Source organism: Hyperoodon ampullatus (assembly GCF_949752795.1).
Source record: "Hyperoodon ampullatus genome assembly, chromosome: 11".
In the NCBI taxonomy this organism is placed as follows: domain Eukaryota; kingdom Metazoa; phylum Chordata; class Mammalia; order Artiodactyla; family Ziphiidae; genus Hyperoodon; species Hyperoodon ampullatus.
Window position 1 is genome coordinate 29,632,268 of NC_136924.1, and position 24,095 is coordinate 29,656,362.

Below are 24,095 nucleotides of genomic sequence, written 5' to 3' on the forward strand. Positions count from 1 at the left end.
CATGCTGCGGAGCGACTGGGCCCGTGAGCCATGGCCGCTGAGCCTGCGCGTCCGGAGCCTGTGCTCCGCAACAGGAGAGGCCACAACAGTGAGAGGCCCACTTACCGAAAAAAAAAAAAAAAAAAAAAAAAAAAAAAAAAAAAAAAAAAAATACGTAGTGTTATGTTTTGTTTCCTACAGTTGTCTTTAGAATGACCTTTTATTGAAAGCCTTAAGTAGATTTTGCCATTTTTTATGTTTTGATTGAATATTCTAGTGTTCACCTTGAAACTGTACCTGAAGAAAAGAGTTTCTAAATAAAGCTGCTAAATATTCCTTAGTATTTTCCTTAAAGGTACTTAGAAATCAAAAAAATTCCTAAAATTCAGGGTTCCCCTTACATTGATGAACTGATGACAAGTTAATACTTACACAGGACCTGCACCAAGTGCTTCACTGGGCTTTTTTTTTCTTGTTGTTAAGATAAGTCTAAAATGATCATTTTAGGGACTTCCTTGGTGGTCCAGTGGTAAAGAATCTGCCTTACAATGCAGGGGACACAGGTTCGATCCCTGGTCAGGGAACTAAGATCCCACATGCTGCAGGGCAACTAAGCCCGTGTGTCACAACTACTGAGCTCACGTGCCTCAACTAGAGCCTGCGTGCTGCAAAACTACAGAGTCCACGCACTCTGGAACCCACGTGCCACAACTACAGAGCCAACGGGCCGTGGAGCCTGTGCGCCACAACTAGAGAAGAGAAAACCCACATGCCACAACTAGAGAGAAGCCCTCGTGCCGCAACAAAAGATCCTGCGTGCCGCAACTAAGACCCACGCAGCCATAAATAAATAAATAAATAAGTAAATCTTTAAAAAATAAAATAATCATTTTACATATTACTAGGGGAAAAGAACACATTTAGTTTGTACCAGATACTTTCCTAAGCACCTTGCATGTATTAACCAGTGAGGTAGATATTATTCCAATTGTCTGTATCTGAAAACTGGAGTAAAGAGCCTGCTAGTAAGTGATAGAGCCATTATTAAGGTCCAGCAATTCCTGGCCTACCTTTCAGTGGGTATAATGTGCTTACATATTGTTGCTGACTTCTTTGAAAAAGGAGTAACTTAGCCTATCCTATTTGCTAATATCCTTAGGTTTTCTTATTTCTTATTCTCTTTCCCTCCAATTCCTATAAAAGGAATAAGAAAGATTTACATTATGTGCTATATTGGTAAAATGTCAATCTGGCTTTCATTCACTTTCTAATCATCATTTTTCTGAAACTGAATAAAGAAATCAAATTTGTGATCAAAAACTTAAAACACCACCCTTACCAATGGCCTGGCGGTCACAGAAGCCCCACTCCTGCCACAAAGTGTATTCAAAACAGCTTCATTTGCATTTCTGATACCTGAAAAAAGGTTTTTGGTCCTCAGAGCATGTAGGATTACTACTACCACACTTTGAAAACCCCTCAATTTTAAGATTTACTACCATGGCATATATCTTTAGCCTCCCTGCGTTGGTGAGTAGTTGGTGATGATAGTGAGGACTCAAGGATTCCTGTCTAAAAACCGATTCTGTTTTTGCAGTGGATAGCCTGCTGAAATACACTGGCTATGGGAATGCTGCAGGACTGTTGGCGGCCAGGGGCCTCTTGGCTGGAGGAAGAGGAGATAATTGGTACTCAGAGGACGAGGACACAGACACTGAAGAATACAAAAATGCAAAACCAAAGTATAGTATCATGTTTCTTTTCACCTAACTATGTCTGCCTTTGAATTGATTATTTGCCTTTCACTTCCTTTGGCTTTCATTTTCCAAGTATTTCTCTTCTTTTGTGGATTTGGAAGCTTTCTGTTTAATAGTTTTAGAGGCAGTTTCATAGCTAGTGCCTTAGAGGGTGACTTCAAGTGATTGAGGAAGGATAATATTGCAAGAAATGTTCTGCATGTGCTCATTACCCTCTCCTAAGTATTAAGAGGGGTGGTGTTTTTAGATGTCTCCCGTCATATATTTAAAGGATACTGTTGCTTATTTTGTGCTCTCCTTTCCATAAGTTGAGATTTTATAAGGTATAACCAAGAACAAGTATTTAAGTTGGTTATTTGATACTTCATACTTTCTCAGAAATCTAAATGTAGGTTCCATACATTCTGATATCTCCTCTTGTGTAAAAGCCCTTATGAGTAAATAAAGTAAAGCAACAGGGCACATTACTAGCAAAAGGAAAGAAAACTGGCTCTATGGTCAATTTTAGTCAAACACTTATGGAATCATCTTTTAACAGAGGCATTAGTACACTGGATAGGCAAAGCAGAGGCTCTCCAGTTTTCCCTGAGTCAGTGCTTCCAAGTCCAAGACACTGACCATCTCTTATCCCGAAACAAACCCCCTCTACCCTTCTACTCCCCATCCTTTCCATCCCCCTCTCAACTCCGACCCCAGGTAAATTTCTTAGTTTCCACTTATTAGGAGTTATTTGAGCTCAGTTTTCTGATTTTCAACTGAATGTTAAAAGGGTGTGCCCTTCCCTATTGATGATGATATTGACATATGCTATGTTTTCTATCCACAGTCTTCTAGAGTGTGATGTGGATAATGTAGTAGTTGATCAGGGATAGAAAAATCATTATCTGCAAAATTAGGCCCTTTTTTTTAAAGTACAGATTGTGCTTTGTTGAAATGAAAATAATAGGTTGTCAGAAGGTAAAAGAAAAGATCATTCCCTAATCAGACAGGACTTATATGGCCTGTATTCTTGGCAAATCAGGTCTGAGTAGGTGGTGTTACTTGTGGCATCCCCAGGGCTATCAGCCTCAACAGGATCTAGGAGTGTGTCCTAGAAGAAAAAGACTTTGGGGGAAAAAAAGCTAGCAGTGGCTCTAAGCAGTAAGTTCTCAAGACTGCCACCATGTAGATGTTATAAGTTGGGCACCTCTATCAGGTATTTGAAGCTAAGACAGAAAAATAATACATTAATCTTTCCATAATTATAGAAGTCATCATTCTAAATTATTCTTGCTAACTCTTGATTTTTCCATCCCATAAACTATATTGCCATATCAGTTTAATATTTTCTGTCTCTCCATTTGAGACATTAAAATATACCATTTAAGGAGTCTCATATTTTTAAATGAAGGTAGAAATTACATTAGGCATTCATTGTGTCCCAGGGTATGTGGACACAGTCAACTAACATAGACAACTCTTGAGTACTCATGAGTAGTTGATATCATTGCATCTCAATGTGTGTTGTTGATTTTATTTGGTAGATGACTTCTAAAATGGTATTGGTCATATATCTGGCAAACACAAGAATGCTACTATAATAAGGAAAACCTCAGAAAAAATACAAGAACACACTGGGTCTCTCCCAATAGTACGGGAAATAGAAATGTGTTACATTATGGAAGTGATATTAGATTTCAGGAAAGCACTGTTTGTTTAAATCAAGGACCATGATGTTTGATATTATTATTGTTTTGGCTCTCTGTCAGAAAGATTCTGTACTTAGGCCTTATTACATCCCTGGTTGGAATCTTCTTCAGCCTTTGGACCTGGCCTGTATCATTAATAGGAATGGTGTGTTAGTGTGGCCAGAATAGTCACCATTGTGAGATCTTGTTGTGTTTCTTAAACATTGCTCATTATAAGTATAAATATGTTTTTCTCACATCTTCCCTCTTCAGATAAATTTGCATCTGCTTTTTTCTTACATTTTCCCTCTTTCAGGTGCAACAGTGTAGTGGGATGTTTCATTTGTTAATTTAAAATACTTATTAAAATGGTCCCCATGGAAGGGGTGGTGAAAAAGTACTTTGCAATCAACAGTCCTTTGTGTTCTGGGCAGTGATCCACAAGCTCGAGGAAAGAAAACTTCTTACCAATCTAGTCAAGTTTATAAAGTCAGCATTTGAAAGGATGACTTAGTCCCCTACCCCCTGATTACTCTTCACCAGTCTGTTCTCAGGATCACAGTCTGCTTCTCTTATGATGCACTTATTCACAAACAGTGCTAGCATTGGCAAAAGCAGAGAAATTACCCTTCATCCAGTTGACCCTCGTCCCATTGTCAAAAATGTAAGTGGATTCCGATTAATGCACCAAGGTAACCTATAATCCTTTAGTGGAATCTGAAACTAAGAATTGTATGGAGCTTACATTCAGGCTATGAGAGACAGTTAATATCACAACAATCCTTTTTGTGTCAAAATAAATGTATTTAACGGACTGGAAATGGCTTTCTGCAGTTAACACACTTAGACAAAATACACTCATAGAATCAAGTACATGCCACACAGGTTTTTGGTGTATGTCTAGCCATGTTTGTAAAAAGTTTTCAGATAAGCTTTGGTCCTGTATCAAAAAGAAACCAAATTTCTAAATTCTGGCTTTATACCCGTTTCTTTTATGCCTCTGAGCATGGAGGCCCCTTGACTGAATAGGTGGTATAACATAACTGATTACTGTGGTTTGTACATCATTCCAAACATCAGTTGAAAAATGTGTACGTAATGACATTTGGCTCATTTTAGACCAGTTGCTTTCAGGCTAGGTGTGGTATATAGGAGCCTATGGGTCCAAAAAGGTGTATTTAAAGGGCCACTGTATGGAGGGGTGGAAGGACGGAATGGCCAAAGTGGGCAGAACTCTAGGATGTCCCGTTGTATTCTTAATACCCCACAGTAGTTCATAATCACACCCAGCAGATTAAAATTATTCTACTAAGCAACTCAGGGGTGTTTCCTTCTTGACCATATATCCCTCAGCAGTAGCTGTAGCAGCAGCTGTACAGTTTCTTCAGCACAAAAGACTTTTTTTTCTTTTGTCAAAATTTTGTTATGCTGCTTTAAGTCAAGTCCCATTATAATTGTGTCCATATGTTGGGACTATACAAATGAAGAGATAGCTTTGTTTTTAGTATTTCTTGAAGTAGATGAGCCAGAAACAGGACTTGGAAGATTTTTCTTTTTGCCTAGTTTAGACTGTGATGGTATATTTATGTATAATAGGATGTAACTAGCCTTTCTAGGAACTGAAATTTATTTACTGTAAGCAATCATGAAACAAAATCTAAATTCAGATCTCTAAAGACCGGAATCAAAAATAAAATTTTGCCACTTCTGCCATGTATACTGGTTAACCAACCTTTGTGATGTTTGCAATCACACCAGTTTTGCACTTTCAAAATTGAGTTCTCTAATTTTTCTTTTGTATTTTAATTTGGGTAAATGGCCAGCAAAAGGTGTGTTACCTGAACCTACAATATTGAGCTTTGCTTCAGGTTTCATTTCCTACAGATTCACAACCATAGTTTTCTATATCCTTTATATCAAGGATATCACTCTTAATCCAACAGCCCAATGTAGGAAACATTATAAAGCACTATAATTTAAAAAGGTATTTTGGAGCTTTTTAAATTGCCTAGGTGCAACTTGGTGTATCTCTATGTATTCAGTATGTCTGTTTATATGGATGATACCTGATACTTAATAGTTGATAAATAAGTGAAAGAATTACACATTACCCTATTTCTTTACATTGCTAATAGAATGCAAAAACTTGGATTAAGATGTTGTTTCACAATTTACCCTACTCTTTTAATGTGGAATCAGTTTTATATTTATATGGTAATTCTCAAATTACTTGAGACATTTTCAGCTCAGTCACCATTATTAACTGGTGTCTCTTCAGAATACCTTGTATCTGAATTTAACCATAGCAAACTCCACAAAACACCTAGTGTTGCATGGCTTCTTTAGCAGATGCAGCTCCATAGTAACAATTTAACTTAATAGACTCACTGGATCCAAGGCCTTCTGGCTGGCCTACTTCTTACCAAGTAGCTCACTTATGCTAATAATAGCTGGTATTTATTATCTAATATGTGTCAGGTACTGTTCTAAGAACTTTCCTGATATTATCTCATTTAATCTTTACAGCAAACCTTTGGGCTAGGGTTATCCCCATCTTACAGATGAGGAAACTAAAGCTCAGTGGTTTCCAGAACTTGTCTAGGGCACACAGTTCATGAGTGGTCAGGTGGCCTAACTCCAGAGCTGCTGTTTTTTGAGATTTTTGTTGTTGTTTTTGAGGTAGACAAAGCAGGTTTTACTGTGCTTTTCACTTTGCCTTCTTATTTTGGGGGTAAAATATACATAAAATTTACCATTTTAAGCATACATATCTGTGGCATTATATACATTAATGTGCAACCATCACCACCATCCATCTCCAGAACTTTTCATCTTCCCCAACTGAAACTCTGTATCCATTCCCTCTCCCCACAACCCCTGGTAACTACCATTCTACTTTCTTTCTCTATGAATGTGACTAGGAACCTCATATAAGTGGAATCTAAGAACCTCATATAAGTGAAATCATATACTTGTCCTTCTATGACTGAGTTCACTTGGAATGTCTTTAAAACTCATCCATATTGTAGCATGTGTCAAAATTTCCTTCCTTTTTCAGGCTGAATAACATTCTATTTAATGTGTTTACCACATTTTGTTTATCCATTCATCCATCAGTGGACACCTGGGTTGTTTCCACCTTTTGGCTGTTGTGAATAATGCTGCTATGAACACGAGTGTACAAATATCTGTCCCTGCTTCAAGAGTCCCTGCTTTAACTTCTTTTGGGTATATAGTCAGAAGTGGAATTGATGGATCATATGGTAGTTCTATGTTTAATTTTTTGAGGAACTGCCATACCATTTTACATTCCCACCAGCAATGCACAAGGGTTCCAGTTTTTCTGCATCTTCTCCAATACTTATTATTTTTCTGGCTTTTTTTTTTTAATCGAATAGCCATCCTAACAGGTGTGAAGTCAAAGCTTGTGTTTTAACTGCTACCATATTCTTCAAAGCCAATCAAAGGGAGAGATGATTTGCCCCTCACATAATTTCCCTGTTCTTAGAGCATCTATTATCTTTCTTTGATATAACCAAAATAGAAAATGGGAAAATATATTTTTTATAAACCCTGATATCCCTGAAAGCTAAAAGTTCTATTCAGTTCATTCTAGTTCGCAGAAATCTGTTAGGTAATTCTGGCTCTGCCTTCATAATACATTCAGAATCTAATCACCCCTTACTGCCACCACTGCTACCTACTCCAGTCCAAGCTAAACTTTTCTCTCCCTCCAGGATCATTTTAAATAGCTTCCTAACTGGTCTTGTTGCTTCTATCCTTGTCACTCTTCAGTCTGTTCTCAACTCAGTAGCCAACGCAATCCTTATAAAATGTAAGTCAGACATCACTGCTCAAAACTCTACAATGGCTAAACACCAAAAGTCCCTGTAGTGATGTACATGCACCCTTTCTCACTGTGCTGTCACCACACTGGGCTCTTCACTGCTTGTCATGCTCCAGACACACTCTTGCCTGAGGCCTCTGCATCACTGACTGCTCCTTCTGCCTGGAATGCCTATTCTCCAGATAGCTACATGTCTTATTCCCTCACCTCCTTCATGTCTTTACTCAATTATCATCTTCCTAGTAAAGTCTGTCCTGTCCCCATATTAAAAATTGCCACACTCCTACCTTTACCCCTCCACCTTGCACTTCCTTCCTCTTTTTCCTTCATAGCACTTACTACCTTCTAACATACCATATAATTTACTTATTCATTTAGTCTTTTTTCCCCACTAGAAGATAAACTCCATGAGAGAAATTTTTTTATTCATTGAGATGGCCCCAAAATAGTGCCTCACATACTATAGGCACTCAGTAAATTTTTGTTGAATTAATTTTTTTGAGTTGTTGAATAAATTTAAGTTGGTCAACCCCTTCTCAACATTAGGATACCAAAACAGTTGAGGTCCCTGCCCTCATCAAGCTTCACATCTAGTTGGGGAGTGGGGCCAGGGAATGGAATTCAAGAAAACAGGATTTGGTAAATTTCCACTCTGCTCTTTTGATTGCTTTTGTGGAGTGGCAGATTATGGAGAGTTTTTCCTGGAAAGACATTTCTAATTCCATGTGCATATAACGTCTCCTTTCCCACCCCACCTGCCCCCTTCTTCTGTGATCTGGCACACAAATGCCTTTTCCTAAAAACCCTGATCCCTTTCCTAGAGGTTACAAATTGTCAGTCCATAGGCTACATTTAGCATGCAAGTAGGTTTTGCTTCACTTGCCTGATGTTGTATTGGTTATTTGGTTTTATGTTTTTAATTTTTGTTTTACATAGGGCTTCTTAAAATAATTTAGAATTCAGATATTTCAGATGAAAATCTGAACTTCTAACTTCTTTTGAAAAAGTGGAAGTTCTGGTAACATTAGGCCTGCATTCTCACATGGTAACTGACTGATGGAGTTGAGTGACTGTGGCACCTGTCATACCAGGCATAAGCTCCTTTGAGTTGATAATGTATCTTTTTTTTTGAATTTTATTTTATTTTTTTATACAGCAGGTTCTTATTAGTTATCCATTTTATACATTATTAGTGTATATATGTCAATCCCAATATCCCAATTCATCACACCACCACCACCACCCGCCACTTTCTTACCTTGGTGTCCATACATTTGTTCTCTACATCTGTGTCTCAGTTTCTTCCCTGCAAACCAGTTCATCTGTACCATTTTTCTAGGTTCCTATACGCGTTAATATACGATATTTGTTTTTCTCTTTCTGACTTACTTCACTCTGTATGACAGTCTCTAGATTCATCCACGTCTCTACAAATGACCCAATTTCGTTCCCTTTTATGGCTGAGTAATATTCCATTGTATAAAATGTTCTTTATCCACATGTTCTTTATCCATTCATCTGTCAGTGAGCATTTAGGTTGCTTCCATGACCTGGCTATTGTAAATAGTGAACATTGGGGTGCAGGTGTCTTTCTGAATTACGGTTTTCTCAGGATATATGCCCAGTAGTGGGATTGCTGGGCTGTATAGTAGTTCTATTTTTAGTTTCTTAAGGAACCTCCATACTGTGCTCCATAGTGGCTGTGTCAATTTACATTCTCCCCAACAGTGCAAGACGGTTCCCTTTTCTCCACACCCTGTCCACCATTTGTTGTTTGTAGATTGATGATGCCCATTCTAACCGGTGTGAGGTGATACCTCATTGTAGTTTTGATTTGCATTTCTCTAATAATTAGTGATGTTGAACAGCATTTTCATGTGCCTCTTGGCCATATGTATGTCTTTTTTGGAGAAATGTCTGTTTATATCTTCTGCCCATTTTTGGATTGGGTTTTTTTTTTAATATTGAGCTGCATGAGCTGTTTATATATTTTGGAGATTAATCCTTTGTCCATTGATTCATTTGCAAATATGTTCTCCCATTCTGAGGGTTGTCTTTTCGTCTTGTTTGTAGTTTCCTTTGCTGTACAAAAGCTTTTAAGTTTCATGAGGTCCCATTCATTTATTTTTCTTTTTATTTCCATTACACTAGGAGGTGGATCAAAAAAGATCTTGCTGTGATTTATGTCAAAGAGTGTTCTTCCTCTATTTTCCTCTAAGAGTTTTATAGTGTCTGGTCTTACATTTAGGTCTCTAATCCATTTTGAGTTTATTTTTGTGTATGTGGTTAGGGAGTGTTCTAATTTCATTCTTTTACATGTAGCTGTCCAGTTTTTCCAGCACCACTTATTGAAGAGACTGTCTTTTCTCCATTGTGTATCCTTGCCTCCTTTGTCATAGATTAGTTGACCACAGGTGTGTGGGTTTATCTCTGGGCTTTCTATCCTGTTCCATTGATCTATATTTCTGTTCTTGTGCCAGTACCATAACATCTTGATTACTGTAGCTTTGTAGTATTGTCTGAAGTCAGGGAGTCTGATTCCTCCAGCTCTGTTTTTTTTCCCTCAAGACTGCTTTGGCTATTCAGTGTCTTTTGTGTCTCCATACAAATTTTAAGATTTTTTGTTCTAGTTCTGTAAAAACTGCTATTGGTAATTTGATAGGGATTGCACTGAATCTGTAGTATAGTCATTTTCACAATATTGATTCTTCCAAACCAAGAACATGGTATATCTGTCCATCAGTTTCCATCATCTTTAATTTCTTTCATCAGTGTCTTATACTTTTCTGCATACAGGCCTTTTGTCTCCCTAGGTAGGTTTATTCCTAGGTATTTTATTCTTTTTGTTGCAGTGGTAAATGGGAGAGTTTCCTTAATTTCCCTTTCAGATTTTTCATCACTACTGCATAGGAATGCAAGAGATTTCTGTGCATTAATTTTGTATCCTTCCACTTTACCAAATTCATTGATTACCTCTAGTAGTTTTATGGTGACATCTTTAGGGTTCTCCATGTATAGTATCATGTCATCTGCAAACAGTGACAGTTTTACTTCCTCTTTTCCAATTTGTATTCCTTTTGTTTCTTTTTCTACTCTGATTGCCATGGCTAGGACTTCCAAAACTATGTTGAATAATAGTGGTGAGAGTGGACATCCTTGTCTTGTTCCTGATCTTAGAGGAAATGCTTTCAGGTTTTCACCATTGAGAATGATGTTGGCTGTGGGTTTTTTGTATATGGCCTTTATTATGTTGTGGTAGGTTCCCTCTGTGCCCACTTTCTGGAGAGTTTTTTTTTTTTTTTTTTTTTTTTTTTGCGGTATGTGGGCCTCCCACTGTTGTGGCCTCTTCTGGAGAGTTTTTATCATAAATGGGTGTTGAATTTTGTCAAAAGTTTTGTCTGCATCTATTGAGATGATCATATGGTTTTTATTCTTCAATTTGTTAATGTGGTGTATCACATTGATTGTTTTGTGTATATTGAAGAGTCCTTGCATCCCTAGGATAAATCCCACTTGATCATGGTGTATGATCCTTTTAATGTGTTGTTGGATTCTGTTTCCTAGTATTTTGTTGAGAATTTCTGCATCTATATTCATCAGTGATATTGGTCTGTAATTTTCTTTTTTTGTAGTATCTTTGCCTGGTTTTGGTATCAGGGTGATGGTCGCCTCATAGAATGAGTTTGGGAGTGTTTCTTCCTCTGCAATTGTTTGGAAGAGTTTGAGAAGGATAGGTGTTAGCTCTTCTCTAAATGTTTGATGGAATTCACCTGTGAAGCCATCTGGTCCTGGACTTTGTTTGCTGGAAGATTTTTAATCACAGGGTCAATTTCATTACTTGTGATTGTTCTGTTCATATTTCCTATTTCTTTGTGGTTCAGATGTGGAAGGTTATACCTTTCTAAGAATTTGTCCATTTCTTCTAGGTTGTCCATTTTACTGGCACAGAGTTGCTTGTAGTAGTCTCTTAGGATGCTTTGTATTTCTGCAGCGTCTGTTGTAACTTCTTTTTCATTTCGAATTATATATATATATATATATATATATATATATATAATTTTTTTTTTTTTTTTTTGCGGTACGTGGGCCTTTCACTGTTGTTGCCTCTCCCGTTGCGGAGCACAGGCTCCGGACGCACAGGCTCAGCGGCCATGGCTCACGGGCCCAGCTGCTCCGCGGCATGTGGGATCTTCCCAGACCGGGGCACGAACCCATGTCCCCTGCATCAGCAGGTGGACTCTCAACCACTGCGCCACCAGGGAAGCCCTCTAATTATATTGATCTGAGTCCTCTCCCTCTTTTTCTTGATGAGTCTGGCTAATGGTTTATCAATTTTGTTTATCTTCTAAAAGAACCAGCTTTTAGTTTTATTGATCTTTTCTATTGTTTTCTTTGTTTCTATTTCATTTATTTCTGCTCTGATCTTTATGATTTCTTTCCTTCTACTAACTTTGGGCTTTGTGTTTTCTTCTTTCTCTAGCTCTTTTATGTGTAAGGTTAGATTGTTTGAGATGTTTGTTGTTTCTTGAGGTAGGATTGTATTGCTATAAACTTCCCTCTTAAAACTGCTTTTGCTGCATCCCATAGGTTTTGGATCGTCATGTTTTCATTGTCATTTGTCTCTAGGTATTTTCTGATTTCCTCTTTGATTTCTTCAATGATCTCTTGGTTATTGTAACGTATTGTTTAGCCTCCATGTGTTTGTGTTTTTTATGTTTTTTTCCCTGTAATTGATTTCTAATCTCATAGCATTGTGGTCAGAGAAGATACTTGATATGATTTCAATTTTCTTAAGTTTACTGAGGCTTGATTTGTGAAGCAAGATGTGATCTATCCTGGAGAATGTCCCGTGTGCACTTGAAAAGAAAGTATAATATGCTGTTTTTGGATGGAATGTCATATAAATGCCAATTAAATCTATCTGGTCTATTGTGTTATTTAAAGCTTCTGTTTCCTTATTTATTTTCTGTTTGGATGATCTGTCCATTGGTGTTAGTGAGGTGTCAAAGTACCCCAGTATTATTGTGTTACTGTCAATTTCCTCTTTTATAGCTGTTAGCAGTTGCCTTCTGTATTGAGGTGCTCCTATGTTGGGTGCATATATATTTATAATTGTTATATCTTCTTCTTGGATTTATTCCTTGATCATTATGTAGTGTCCTTTCTTGTCTGTTGTAACTTTTTTTTTTTTGCGGTACATGGGCCTCTCTCACTGTCGTGGCCTCTCCCGTTGCGGAGCTCAGGCTCCAGACGCGCAGGCTCAGCGGCCATGGCTCACGGGCCCACCCGCTCCGCGGCATGTGGGATCTTCCCGGACCAGGGCACAAACCTGTGTCCCCTGCATCGCAGGCAGACTCTCAACCACTGTGCCACCAGGGAAGCCCAACATTCTTTATTTTAAAGTCTATTTTATCTGATATGAGTATTGCGACTCCTGCTCTCTTTTGATTTCCATTTGCATGGAATATTTTTTTCCATCCCCTCACTTTCAGTCTGTATGTGTCCCTAGGTCTGAAGTGGGTCTCTTGTAGACAGCATACATATGGGCTTTGTTTTTGTACCCATTCAGCAAGCCTGTGTCTTTTGGTTAGAACATTTAATCCATTCACGTTTAAGGTAATTATCGATATGTATTTTCCTATTACCATTTTCTTAATTGTTTGGGTTTGTTTTTGTAGGTCCTTTTCTTCTCTTGTGTTTCCCACTTAGAGAAGTTCCTTTAGCATTTGTTGTAGAGCTGGTTTGGTGGTGCTGAATTCTCTTAGCTTTTGCTTGTGTGAAAATCTGTTGACTTCTCCATAGAATCTGAATGAGATCCTTGCTGGGTAGAGTAATCTTGCTTGTAGGTTCTTCCCTTTCATCACTTTCAATATGTCATGCCACTCCCTTCTGGCTTGTAGAGTTTCTGCTGAGAAATCAGCTGTTAACCTTATGGGAGTTCCCTTGTATGTTATTTGTCGTTTTTCCCTTGCTGCTTTCAATAATTTTTCTTTGTCTTTAATTTTTGCCAATTTGATTACTATGTGTCTCAGCGTGTTTCTCCTTGAGTTTATTCTGCCTGGGACTCTCTGGGCTTCCTGGACTTGGGTGGCTATTTCCGTTCCCATGTTAGGGAAGCTTTAGACTATAATCTGTTCAAATATTTTCTCGGGTCCTTTCTCTCTCTCTTCTCTTTCTGGGACCCCCTATAATGCGAATGTTTTTGTGTTTAATGTTGTCCCAGAGGTCTCTTAGGCTGTCTTCATTTCTTTTCATTCTTTTTTCTTTATTCTGTTCTGCAGCAGTGAATTCCACCATTCTGTCTTCCAGGTAACTTATCCGTTCTTCTCCCTCAGTTATTGTGCCATTGATTCCTTCTGGTGTATTTTTCATTTCAGTTATTGTATTGTTCATCTCTGTTTGTTCTTTAATTGTTCTTGGTCTTTGTTAAACTTTTCTTGCATCTTCTCAGTCTTTGCCTCCATTCTTTTTCTGAGGCCCTGGATCATCTTCACTATCATTATTCTGAATTTTTTTTCTGGAAAGTGCCTGGCTCCACTTCATTTAGTTGTTTTTCTGGGGTTTTATCTTGTTCCTTCATCTGGTACATAGCCCTCTGCCTTTTCATCTTGTCCATCTTTCTGTGAATGTGGTTTTTGTTCCACAGGCTGCAGGATTGTAGTTCTTCTTGCTTCTGCTGTCTGCCCGCTGGTGGATGAGGCTATCTAAGAGGCTTGTGCAGGTTTCCTGATGGGAGGGACTGGTAGTGGGTAGAGCTGGATGTTGCTCTGGTGGCCAGAGCTCAGTAAAACTTTAATCCACTTGACTGCTGATGGGTGGGGCTGGGTTCCCTCCCTGTTGGTTGTTTGGCCTGACACGACCCAACACTGGAGTCTAGCTGGGCTCTTCGGTGGGGCTAATGGCAGACTGTGGGAGGGCTCACGCCAAGGAGTACTTCCCAGAACTTCTGCTGCCAGTGTCCTTGTCCTCATGGTGAGCCACAGCCATGCCCCGCCTCTGTAGGAGTCCCTCCAACACTAGCAGGTAGGTCTGGTTCAGTCTCCTATGGGGTCACCACTCCTTCCCCTGGGTCTTGATGCATACACTTTGTCTGTGCCCTCCAAGAGTGGAGTCTCTGTTTCCCCAGTCCTGTTGAAGTCCTGCAATCAAATCCTGCTAGCCTTCAAAGTCTAATTCTCTAGGAATTCCTCCTCCCATTGCCGGACCCCCAGGCTGGGAAGCCTGACGTGGGGCTTAGAACCTTCACTCCAGTGGGTGGACTTCTGTGGTATAAGTGTTCTCCAGTCTGTGAGTCACCCACCCAGCCGTTATGGGATTTGATTTTATTGTGATTGCGCCCTTCCTACCATCTCATTGTGGCTTCTCCTTTGCCTTTGGATGTGGGGTATCTTTTGTGGTGAGTTCCAGTGTCTTCCTGTCGATGGTTGTTCAGCAGTTAGTTGTGATTCCCATGCTCTCACAAGAGGGAGTGAGAGCACATCCTTCTACTCCACCATCATCTTGAACCAATCCCCTGATAATGTATCTTTTTCATTCATCTTATCTGCCTAAGCCTCTGTAGGGACTTGACTTTATAGCCTCGTCGTTAACCAGGGTGCTTTGAACAAAATTTAATCCACGGTTTTTAGAGATAGATGTTAACTTTCATATAGCTCAGGGAACATTTAATAGCTCTTTTTTTCTTCAGTGAAATAGTGTAGTACTGTTGATGTTGGCCAAATGTAGCAACATTTTGAAGAGCAAGTCTTAATCCTTTTGTCTCCAGCTGCTGTCATATAATGGCCTTATATAATACAAAATTCTTGGTGACATATCACACATAAGAGTTTAGATACTTCTTGTCACCTAATTGGAAGACATAAAATAGGACTGGAGTGCTGAGAAGATGGGGGAGGGGAGCAGAGAGAGGGTGGTAAAAATTATGATAAATATAAAATTATCCAATAAAATATCCACCATAGTTAGTATACCTAAAGTATCTTAGGACTCAGAGTCTTGGAACAAGAAGCCAATCCCAGAATTTCAGTGTTAAGATCCTGAAACCTGGAAAGTTAAATCTCAGACTATACTGTTCAAGGTTATAAAGGTGGCAAGTGTTCAACCAAAAAGTCTTTTTTTTTTTCAAAAGTAGTTTTTTATGAAACCTCACTCTGTTGCTGTGGTGGTGACTATTTGTTTTCTCTTCCTCTGGGTAGAAGCTACATGAGATTGGTTTGAATTGGGGAGCTGGAGAGGAGACAGTGTCCAAGTCTGCCTCCTGCCCCCAGAACATTGGCATTTTTCCCATAGGAGAGTGGCATGGTTCAGCAACTTGTGTTTGCTGTGGCTTTGTTTATGTTCTTCTGAGTACCGGGGTGGGGGTAGGGGTAGGGGGTGTTTTCTCAAGGAAAAAAGATGAAACCTCAATCCCTGGAGTGATTTGGGGGGTTTGGAATGTTTTACTACATGGGTAAAGGATGGTAAGTTCTTACTCTGTAAGAGTGAATTTCTGGCTGCTGCTTTCATGCTCAGTGAGCAAAGGATTTTGTGACTTTAGTAGCTAATTTCACAGCAAGACATTAAATCATTTTAGCAGCAGCGGACTTGAGGTCAGCTTATGGAAAACAGACATCATTTCCACTAAGCCCTTAAAAGAACCAAGAAAAGAATCAAATGTGCCCTGATCCGGGAATGCATGTCCTGACTTTGTGTGCTGTGGTATCCACAATACCACAGAGCTGACCAGTGTGTCCTCCTGACAGATTTCTTCCCTGAGGCACACGATGGCTTGTGCTAATTTCACTATATTCTAAACCAGTGTGTGGATCTGATTTAAGTCACCCTTCCATTGAGCTTAAGGAGAGAAGCCTTCTCTCAAGAGACAGATGAGCATGGTCTAAATAGTTAATACATCGACCTTCCCTTCCTTATACTTTCTTCTAAGGCCTTATTGCCTTTGTCTGCTTGGTAAGTGGTATGTGCCTATAATAAGTACCTTTACTTACTTATTTATAAGACTATATGTTTTTTCTAATTTAGCAGGCAGCAGAAGAGAAACCAGTGAAAATATGTCCCGTCGTTATACACCTAAGCAAATAATAGATAGGTGGTGGAATTACATTTTCACTATGGCATCTGGATACTTCTTAAAAACTCCATAGTTCTCAGAAGCCTCGTCTGGGTCCTCTTTGTTCTTGACTTTTGGTGATGACCCTGTTTGGCATTTTTGTTAATGGCCGCTAACTAGACACCTTTTTCTTTTCTTTTATGAGCACCTGAAAAAAGGGAGAGGGACTAGTAGCACACAATGAATGTCTCAAGTAGGCACTCTATCCCAGTGGTTCTTAACCTCAAAGTGCATCACAATCACCTGGAAAAAAAAAAAAAACAGATTTAGTTGGTTTCAGGCGAGGCCTCGTGTTTAAAGTTTCTCAAGTGATTCCAATGTATAGCCAAGGCTAAGAATCACTGAGAAGCCTATGGGTTTTCAGACTGTTTCCCCAGAGTTCCTGAAAATGCCTTAGGGGCTGCCTTAAGAGGAAGCAAGTGAGTGCAAACAAACAGAAGGGATTCTAGGCCTGCACTCTCCTTGGCCGTCCCTATCCCCTCTTCTGCCTGATCAGTTCCACTTTCATCTATTTCATAAATCAGCTTTCTATGTAGATTTCATTTGTTAAAGTAAAAAGGGTGAGGGGTTCCACTACTTTGAAGGAAAAAGTTTTTTAACCATGGCTCTAGACATAGGTCTTATGAAAGAATGGCAAAACAGATGTTTTAGATCCAGTTTTTAAGGATGGTGAGCATTGAGTCCTTCTGTAAGAATCTGTATGTCAGGCAGCCTCTGAGGAATGTAGAAAAATAAATATTTTTTTGTAACAGATTATAGTACCTAGCCCTTGCTCCAAGTGAGAAAAGCCCTGCTCTGTAAAGAAGGTTAACTTGCCCAAGTAAAAGTCTAAAGCAGGGCTGGCAAGCTAGCCACCAGATGATGTAATTAATCGTGGTGTCTTGGTTTTGGCCCGCATGATTTTTTTTTCCCTGTTTAGACTAGCACTGTTCTCCATTTTACCCTAGTCCTCAATACTCCATGTTATTTATACTTGACCAATTCACTCATTTGCATATCCTTAAGGCCTGGCCCCTGAAACCATTTGTGTTTGTAGATCCTAGAAAGAAACATCAGTGATTTGCCATTTGCAGGGATATTTCATTTGATCATTAAAAATATACTGTGTGTACTTGGCTGGTACAAAATGCTGTAACCTCTTGTCTGCTTCTCCAGAAAGATGTTTAAGCTATAAATATTTGGCAGCCGTTGAAAGAATTATCTTTTATTTCACCTCCTCAAAAAAAAAAATAATGTGGCTTTTAATTAAGAGGATAGTTTTGTTTGGTATTAGAACTTCATACAAAGTTTATGGAACATATTCATCTTAAGTACTTTATTAAATCTATTTCCAGAAAGCCAGATGGTATACCTGTCTTTTGGTAGGCTAGATTTCATTCCTTTTTTAATCTAGGTCAGATCAAATCTAATTAAAATTGTTCTTTTGCTTTATCTTTTATTATTTAAACACTCATTACCTTCTGTGGTCTCACTAATGGACTAATTTCCTGAGATTATAAATTGGCATGCTTTCATTTTCAGATTCCAGCCTCTGTCATCATTTTTCCAATTTTTTGACATATTTGTTTTATGCTGTATCACAAAGTAGATTTCTCCTTCTCTGAAATCATTTGTCCCTTATATAATTAATGAAGAAGCTGTGCATCCAAGGATATTTATCCTAACGGCACCAATCAAATTTCATATTTTTAAAAAGCAGCCATGCCTTTAAAAAAAAGTTGGCAAGTTCGCTATCACCCATTTCCCAAAGCAAATTAGCAGGAAAAGTCAATTTTAAAAAAATTCCTATAGCAGTTCTATATCATAAAATTGCTATTGCCAATTTTTTGGCTATTATACTCTTTCTTATTATAACTTACAACTTGGACCAGAAAAGTATAGAAAGAGCATAATTTGAAAACATACAGCATAACTTTTTTTTCTTTTTGTAGCATTAATCTTATCACTGGTCATTTAGAGGAACCAATGCCAAACCCCATAGATGAAATGACAGAAGAACAAAAAGAATATGAAGCCATGAAACTTGTCAACATGCTTGATAAACTTTCCAGGTATTGTATTCCCATCCATTTTTTGCTTGGTTTCTAAAAATGTTCTATTTCTTTGTCTCTCTCACTGAGAGTTACCATAGAACAGCAACTCTGGAAATCCATGTTGATTGGAACAGGATGGCCCAGGCAGCAGTAGTTCAGATCTCTCTTGGCTACCATGGTTCTTCTACATGTGCCGCTTATGGATGTGCATTCTTAAAACATTTAAACTCTCAAAGCTAGGATAGTAACTACTAGGTCATTGTGATATTTAACCAACTAACCTCCCTGTCTTCAAAAAGATGCTGTGAATTAGGTTCAATGATTTTGCTGCTGCTTGTATTTTTTGTTTTAGTCTGTTTTGGTTTTTGTTCCAAATCATGATGCTTTTTTCTTTTTCCCATTTTTGATGTGCAAGTTTGCAATTCTTTCTTTTTGGATTGCTGCTAAAACCAAGAATTCTAAAATGTCACGCACCCAGTAGGAAAAAGTGAAAAGGAATAGCTCAAATGAAGGATTTTCTGAAAGCAGGCACTTGTATTAATTAGGGATTCTAAAAAAACAATCTCCCCTTCCCTTCTTGCTTCACACCTCCTTCCCCTCCCCAGATAGCCAGTTTTGAAAATAATTAAATCAAATATATACTAATAAGCAACTAGTCATCTTGGAGGAGTTATTAGAAAGTATTAATTCCTTTCACACTTGCCTGAATTGCTCAATTCTAGTCGTACATTGAGTCACTGTCTCCTTTAAGCCATCTTGAGTGAGTGTTTCTGTGTGTTGGTGGCAGCTGCCACCGGAAGGTGAATTTCTTCTGGTCATCTCCTTTTTCACAACAGCTATGCAAAGGCTAGTATTCCTCAATCAAGAGTAGTAGCAACTAGAATGGGAAAGCCAGAAAGCCAACCATTAAAGGGAAAGGTGTAATAAAGAAACAAGCAGAGGCTAAGAGCACAGCAGGAGGCTTAGAGTAGAAGTGTTCAAAAATAAGAAGAGGCTGACATGGGGAGTGTGACAAGTTAGGGTATTTAGACCCTCTGCAGAGTCTGAGTTTTCACATGATGCTGGTAATGTGGTAGAAGTTACATAGAAGTAAGTAGCTTCATCATCTACAAAGCTAATATGACTAGAATTTAGTTGACTTCCAGATAGTCCTTTTAAATTTCCATCATTTTCCCAAGAAGGTTAGAATTTACAGCTCACTATGCTCACAGTCTTCAAAAGACATTGTTATCTGTTTGCATATGACATTCTCCATACCTTTGGATAGAATATACATGTTCCTTCCCTGAATGAATTTACAATAAAAGAGAAGTTGCTGATAGGACAAACCTATAGGAGGCAGAGTAAAAGGTTCTGAATGAATATATAAAAGTAAGATTTGTACTTCCAAAAGGATCTGAGGTAGCTAATGAAACAGTGCTGTAAGTACAGCAGTTGGGATGAGAACCAACAGAGTCCATCTGGTAGAAGCTGGAGGGGGAAATGTTAACAAGGACCTGAGTAGAGCATATTAGGGTGAAGACAGTGAACTAGTTAGGTTGAATAAATTTCATTTTTCATAAATTTCATTTCAATATGAGTTCTTAAAAGATAACACAGATGCTATCCAACTGGCCCATTTGCCCTAGATGAGTAAACACCCAGCAGATGCCCAGCTCAATCTGAAGGTGATACTGATTTTCACATGTATAAAGCAGAGAAAATATGTCTTGTGTTGGCTTTGATGGTATGAATTTTGCCATTAAAGTTGAAGCTAAGGCAACTTTGAGAATAGTCCTAAATCAGACTTTTTTCATGACATGTGGTGGGATTTTTACATTGTCTGCCTTTATGTGCTTTCTAACATTTGCTCTCACTAATAACAATCAGTGACAAAACTGTATGGAGATCAGCAGTGGGCATTCCAAAGCAGGAATGCAAAGAATGAAGCCATTCTTTATGTGTCTTATGTGTTTGTCTTAAGTTTCTTCTCTCTTTTCACTGTTGTTTTTGGTTTGGTTTTTTGAGGTAAAAAAAGATGCCATAAAGCCAAAGTAGACTAAATTCAGTAAATTCAGGGAACATTTATTAAGCAGCTGCTCTGTGCAAGGCACTGTGCTAGGAAGATGAGGGAGATTCAGAGGTGAATGTGGTAGTCCGTACCTTTGGAAAACTCACATTTTACTGTGGGATATGGCTGTAATCTATTCTAGAATACAGGTATTCTAGAAGGAAGTAATGACAAAATAAGGTCTGTGTTGAACTGTGAGCACCCAGGAAAAGGAGCAGTTCATTCTGTTGGGATAAATCAGGGATTTTCACAGGGAAGGTAGCATTTGTGCTGATCCTTGAAGTTTAAGAGGTATTGAATTGACAAATGGAGAAAATGACCATTCATTCTAGGTGAAGGGAAACTTACTCTTGTTAATAAGATAAATCTTTTTTATTCACATACTGCATCTTTCTTCCAAAGAGCTCAGGTTATTTTATCATTATTTGAGTAATATGTTATCAGATTTATCATTGGGGAAAGCAAGGCCCAAAGAATTGCCCCAAACATTTCCAAGCTAATGACTGGTGAAAATCCATTTCCTTTCACAGTTTACAAAACACTTTCACATACACTGTCTTTCTAGCTAAAGTAAGGCTAAGAACTTCATTTTCCAGAACTCAAGACCTTTGCTCTGTCCACTGTGCTACTGTGTCTGTCTGTTAGAGTCAGTGTTTGCCAGAACATTTCCTAATCATCCTCTTCAGCAGTGTGCTATTGGTTAGTTCCTTCAACTGTCACTCCAAGGACGTTCTGCATCCCACCAAGTCTTGCTGTGCCAAGAGTGTACTGTAGCCTTGTCTGATTAACTTTCTTTCCAAAAGTGAAATCATTTTCTCCTGGGCCTGATTTGAAAGGCGTGCGAGTAAAGGATAGGATTGGAGGTGATGTGGCCAATGAATGGACGCTAGACACTTCCTTTTTTCCATCCATAGGAGAGCAGATGTGAACGACCTGCACCAGGATGGTGGTTAGCAACAGTGGCCCATGCCAAAGCACTTACCAAAGTGATGACTAAGGTTGGTCATGCCAAGAACTGTTACTGAGCCTGGTGTAGGGTACAGATGTTATTTACCACCAAAACTGTAAAACCACCAATGCAAAAATTAAAATTACATTTCCATTTTGCCTCCATGCTGGACACAGCCACTGCCTCAAGTTGCTCACCTCCTTAGCAGCTTTATCTCAGCTAGATTTTTAAGGATACTGGAGGGTCAGCGCTCAAACATTTTCTTCCCATTGACTACCAACTGACAGTATATTCCAAGTGATTTTTTTTTTTTTTTTTTTTTAGTATAAGGATTGTATTTGTGACAGATGTAGGTAAGGGGATTGGCAATGGACCTAGAGGTCTTAAGAGTTTGAGAATAATTTGAACCCCATAAATCCCATCATGTCTAGCTAGTACAGTGCCTTGTACCCTGTGGTTTCCCCAGTGTGTGGTGATGAAATAATGTATAAAGCAGATCCCCAAATCGAAGGTTAATTTTTTGCTCAATAAAATAGCCTACATGGTTTAAAGACTTGAAAGTATACTTTTGTCAGTTCCATTTCTTGGCCAGATGTCATAAAATTCAGGTCTGGAAAGGAATTCTATAAGGTACTTTGGCCCACGACTGGCTAATTTAAATATTGGGGTGCCTAACTTCTTTAATATAGAATGATAATTGTAATACTTATCAGACATAAGCATTAAGGCCTGAGGCATAGGATTATAGAAAGCTTCATTTGACGTTTTTTTTTAATGTGAGAACACAGGTGGAAAAGTGGATGAAATTTGCCTGCCTCTCCACCTCCTCTTTCCTTTTCTGAATTGGAAAAAAAATAAGCCCCTGCAATTTAAGTGGGAGATTAGATCGGGGATTGTATGTGGTTAAGCAAGTCCAGTGTGGCTAAGACAACTGCATTCACCTCAGCTATAGCACACAAGCCGCATGTAGTGACGTGGCCTCCTCCACAAACGGGGAGAGAGGATTGACTGGCTTAAGCCTAAGCTAACTAACCAAGGGAAGTAATATTTCAAGTTTCAGTTTTGTTTTGACCTTTCTAATCCCCTTTAGTTTCTTAATTGGAACCAGGACTGATTAATCTTCTCCTCTACCCTTACCCCGTCACTGTTTAACAAGGTACATTGCCTTTATTGCTTATATATTCTATCAAAATCTTCTAAAATTTACATTTATATAAATAATAATTGTTTTCCTTTTCTTATCTACTCCTTATCCAATATATATATTTTGCCAGCCTTTGTGTAGTATTTGGGACATGGCTTTCTTAATAAATGCAAGTATCAAATATAGGAATAGTTCCCCTTTAATCCATAGGTTATTTTTAAACTTATGGAAGCTGGGACAGGTAATTTATGACTGAAAAGTAATAACTACATAATTTTTTTCTTGTAACTAAATTACTTTACTCTACTTACAAAAATAACTGTGATTACTCCCACTTTTACGATGAGTTAATCAAGGAAATGCTTTTTAGGTACATTTCAGAAATATGATCCAGTCTTTATAGCATTGTGAGATCTATTTAGGTATGAAAGTGTCAAGATCTTAATTGTTTACATCAGAAAATCCTTTAGATCTGCACTGTCCAATATGGTAACCACTAGCCATATATGACTATGGCTAGTCTGAATTGGGATGTCCTGTAAGTGTTAAATACTCAGACTTTCAAAGACTCAGTACAAAAAGAGAATGTAAAATAAATATCTCAGTTGTTTAATATGGATTTTATATTGAAATATTTTTGATATATTGGATTAAACATATTATTTTAAAATTAATTTTACCTATCTTTTCTCACTTTTTCTATGTGGCTACTAGAACATTTAAGATTACATATATGGCTTACATTATGTTTGTATTAGATAGCACTGTTCTACATCATTAAAATATACTGCAGTGTTGCTTAGAAGCTTAATTAAGGAAACTTGGATCCAGTTAAACTAATATACCCTTAAAGTGGTAGGGGAGGATTAATTTGAGAAACTGGCTAGACACCTCTTAGTAGGATGTCATGCAAACTTTGTATTGTCTATTAGTAGTCATTGTCCTTTAACTCTGTAGTAGGAATGCCTACTTTGAGCTCTTGGTTTAAGCACTAGGTGAAATGACTTCTGTTTATTAGAGAAACATCAAATAAGAATAATCCCCATTGACTATATGCTCTGAGTCACCCTCCTGCTTTAACTTTTAAGACTTTCTGATTGAGAAGAGCATGTACGAACTTCCATTTCTACTGCTTTATTCAACAGTGTCAGCTGGCATGCTGACCTCTTATTAATTTATTTTGCTAATTTTGGACAACAGGAAAGAAAGGTTCTGTAGAGAAATTAGCAAGAAATAAAGATCACCTTCGGTTAAGGACAAAACTGAGTTTTATTTTTCTAGCACTATCCCTAACCTCTTTCTCTATATTTTCTTAACCATGCTCTTTAATGTGAAGTGGATAGCAAATTTTTAGAAGCTTTGCATGTGATCTTCTAACAGAAATGAGAATAATAAAAGACTAATATTTATATAGTGCTTTAAAGTTTAAAAAGTACTTCCACTGACTGTTAAAACAGCCCTGTGAATTAGATAGGGCAAGAGATATTTTATTTAGGAGTAAATGGGACCAATGATGAAGTGACTGAACCAAGATCAGGCATCTGGTTAATGACATAGTCAGGA

The 24,095-nt window shown here is 38.2% G+C and overlaps 1 protein-coding gene across 5 annotated transcripts in view; it reads left to right on the forward strand.

Moving 5' to 3' along the window:
- The window catches only part of RIC8B (RIC8 guanine nucleotide exchange factor B), a gene marked incomplete at both ends in the record, with an annotated part of 118,106 nt that overhangs the window by 85,477 nt on the left and 8,534 nt on the right, over positions 1-24,095 (forward strand). For 2 of the 5 annotated variants that reach the window (XM_079714405.1, XM_079714406.1), the window contains 2 exons: positions 1,577-1,721; positions 18,288-18,407. In XM_079714405.1, coding sequence (XP_079570531.1) covers positions 1,577-1,721; positions 18,288-18,407 — 265 coding nt within the window. Of the gene's footprint in view, positions 1-1,576; positions 1,722-18,287; positions 18,408-21,353; positions 21,394-24,095 lie in introns of those variants that run through there. The other 3 variants (XM_079714408.1, XM_079714409.1, XM_079714407.1) reach the window with 2 other exon arrangements.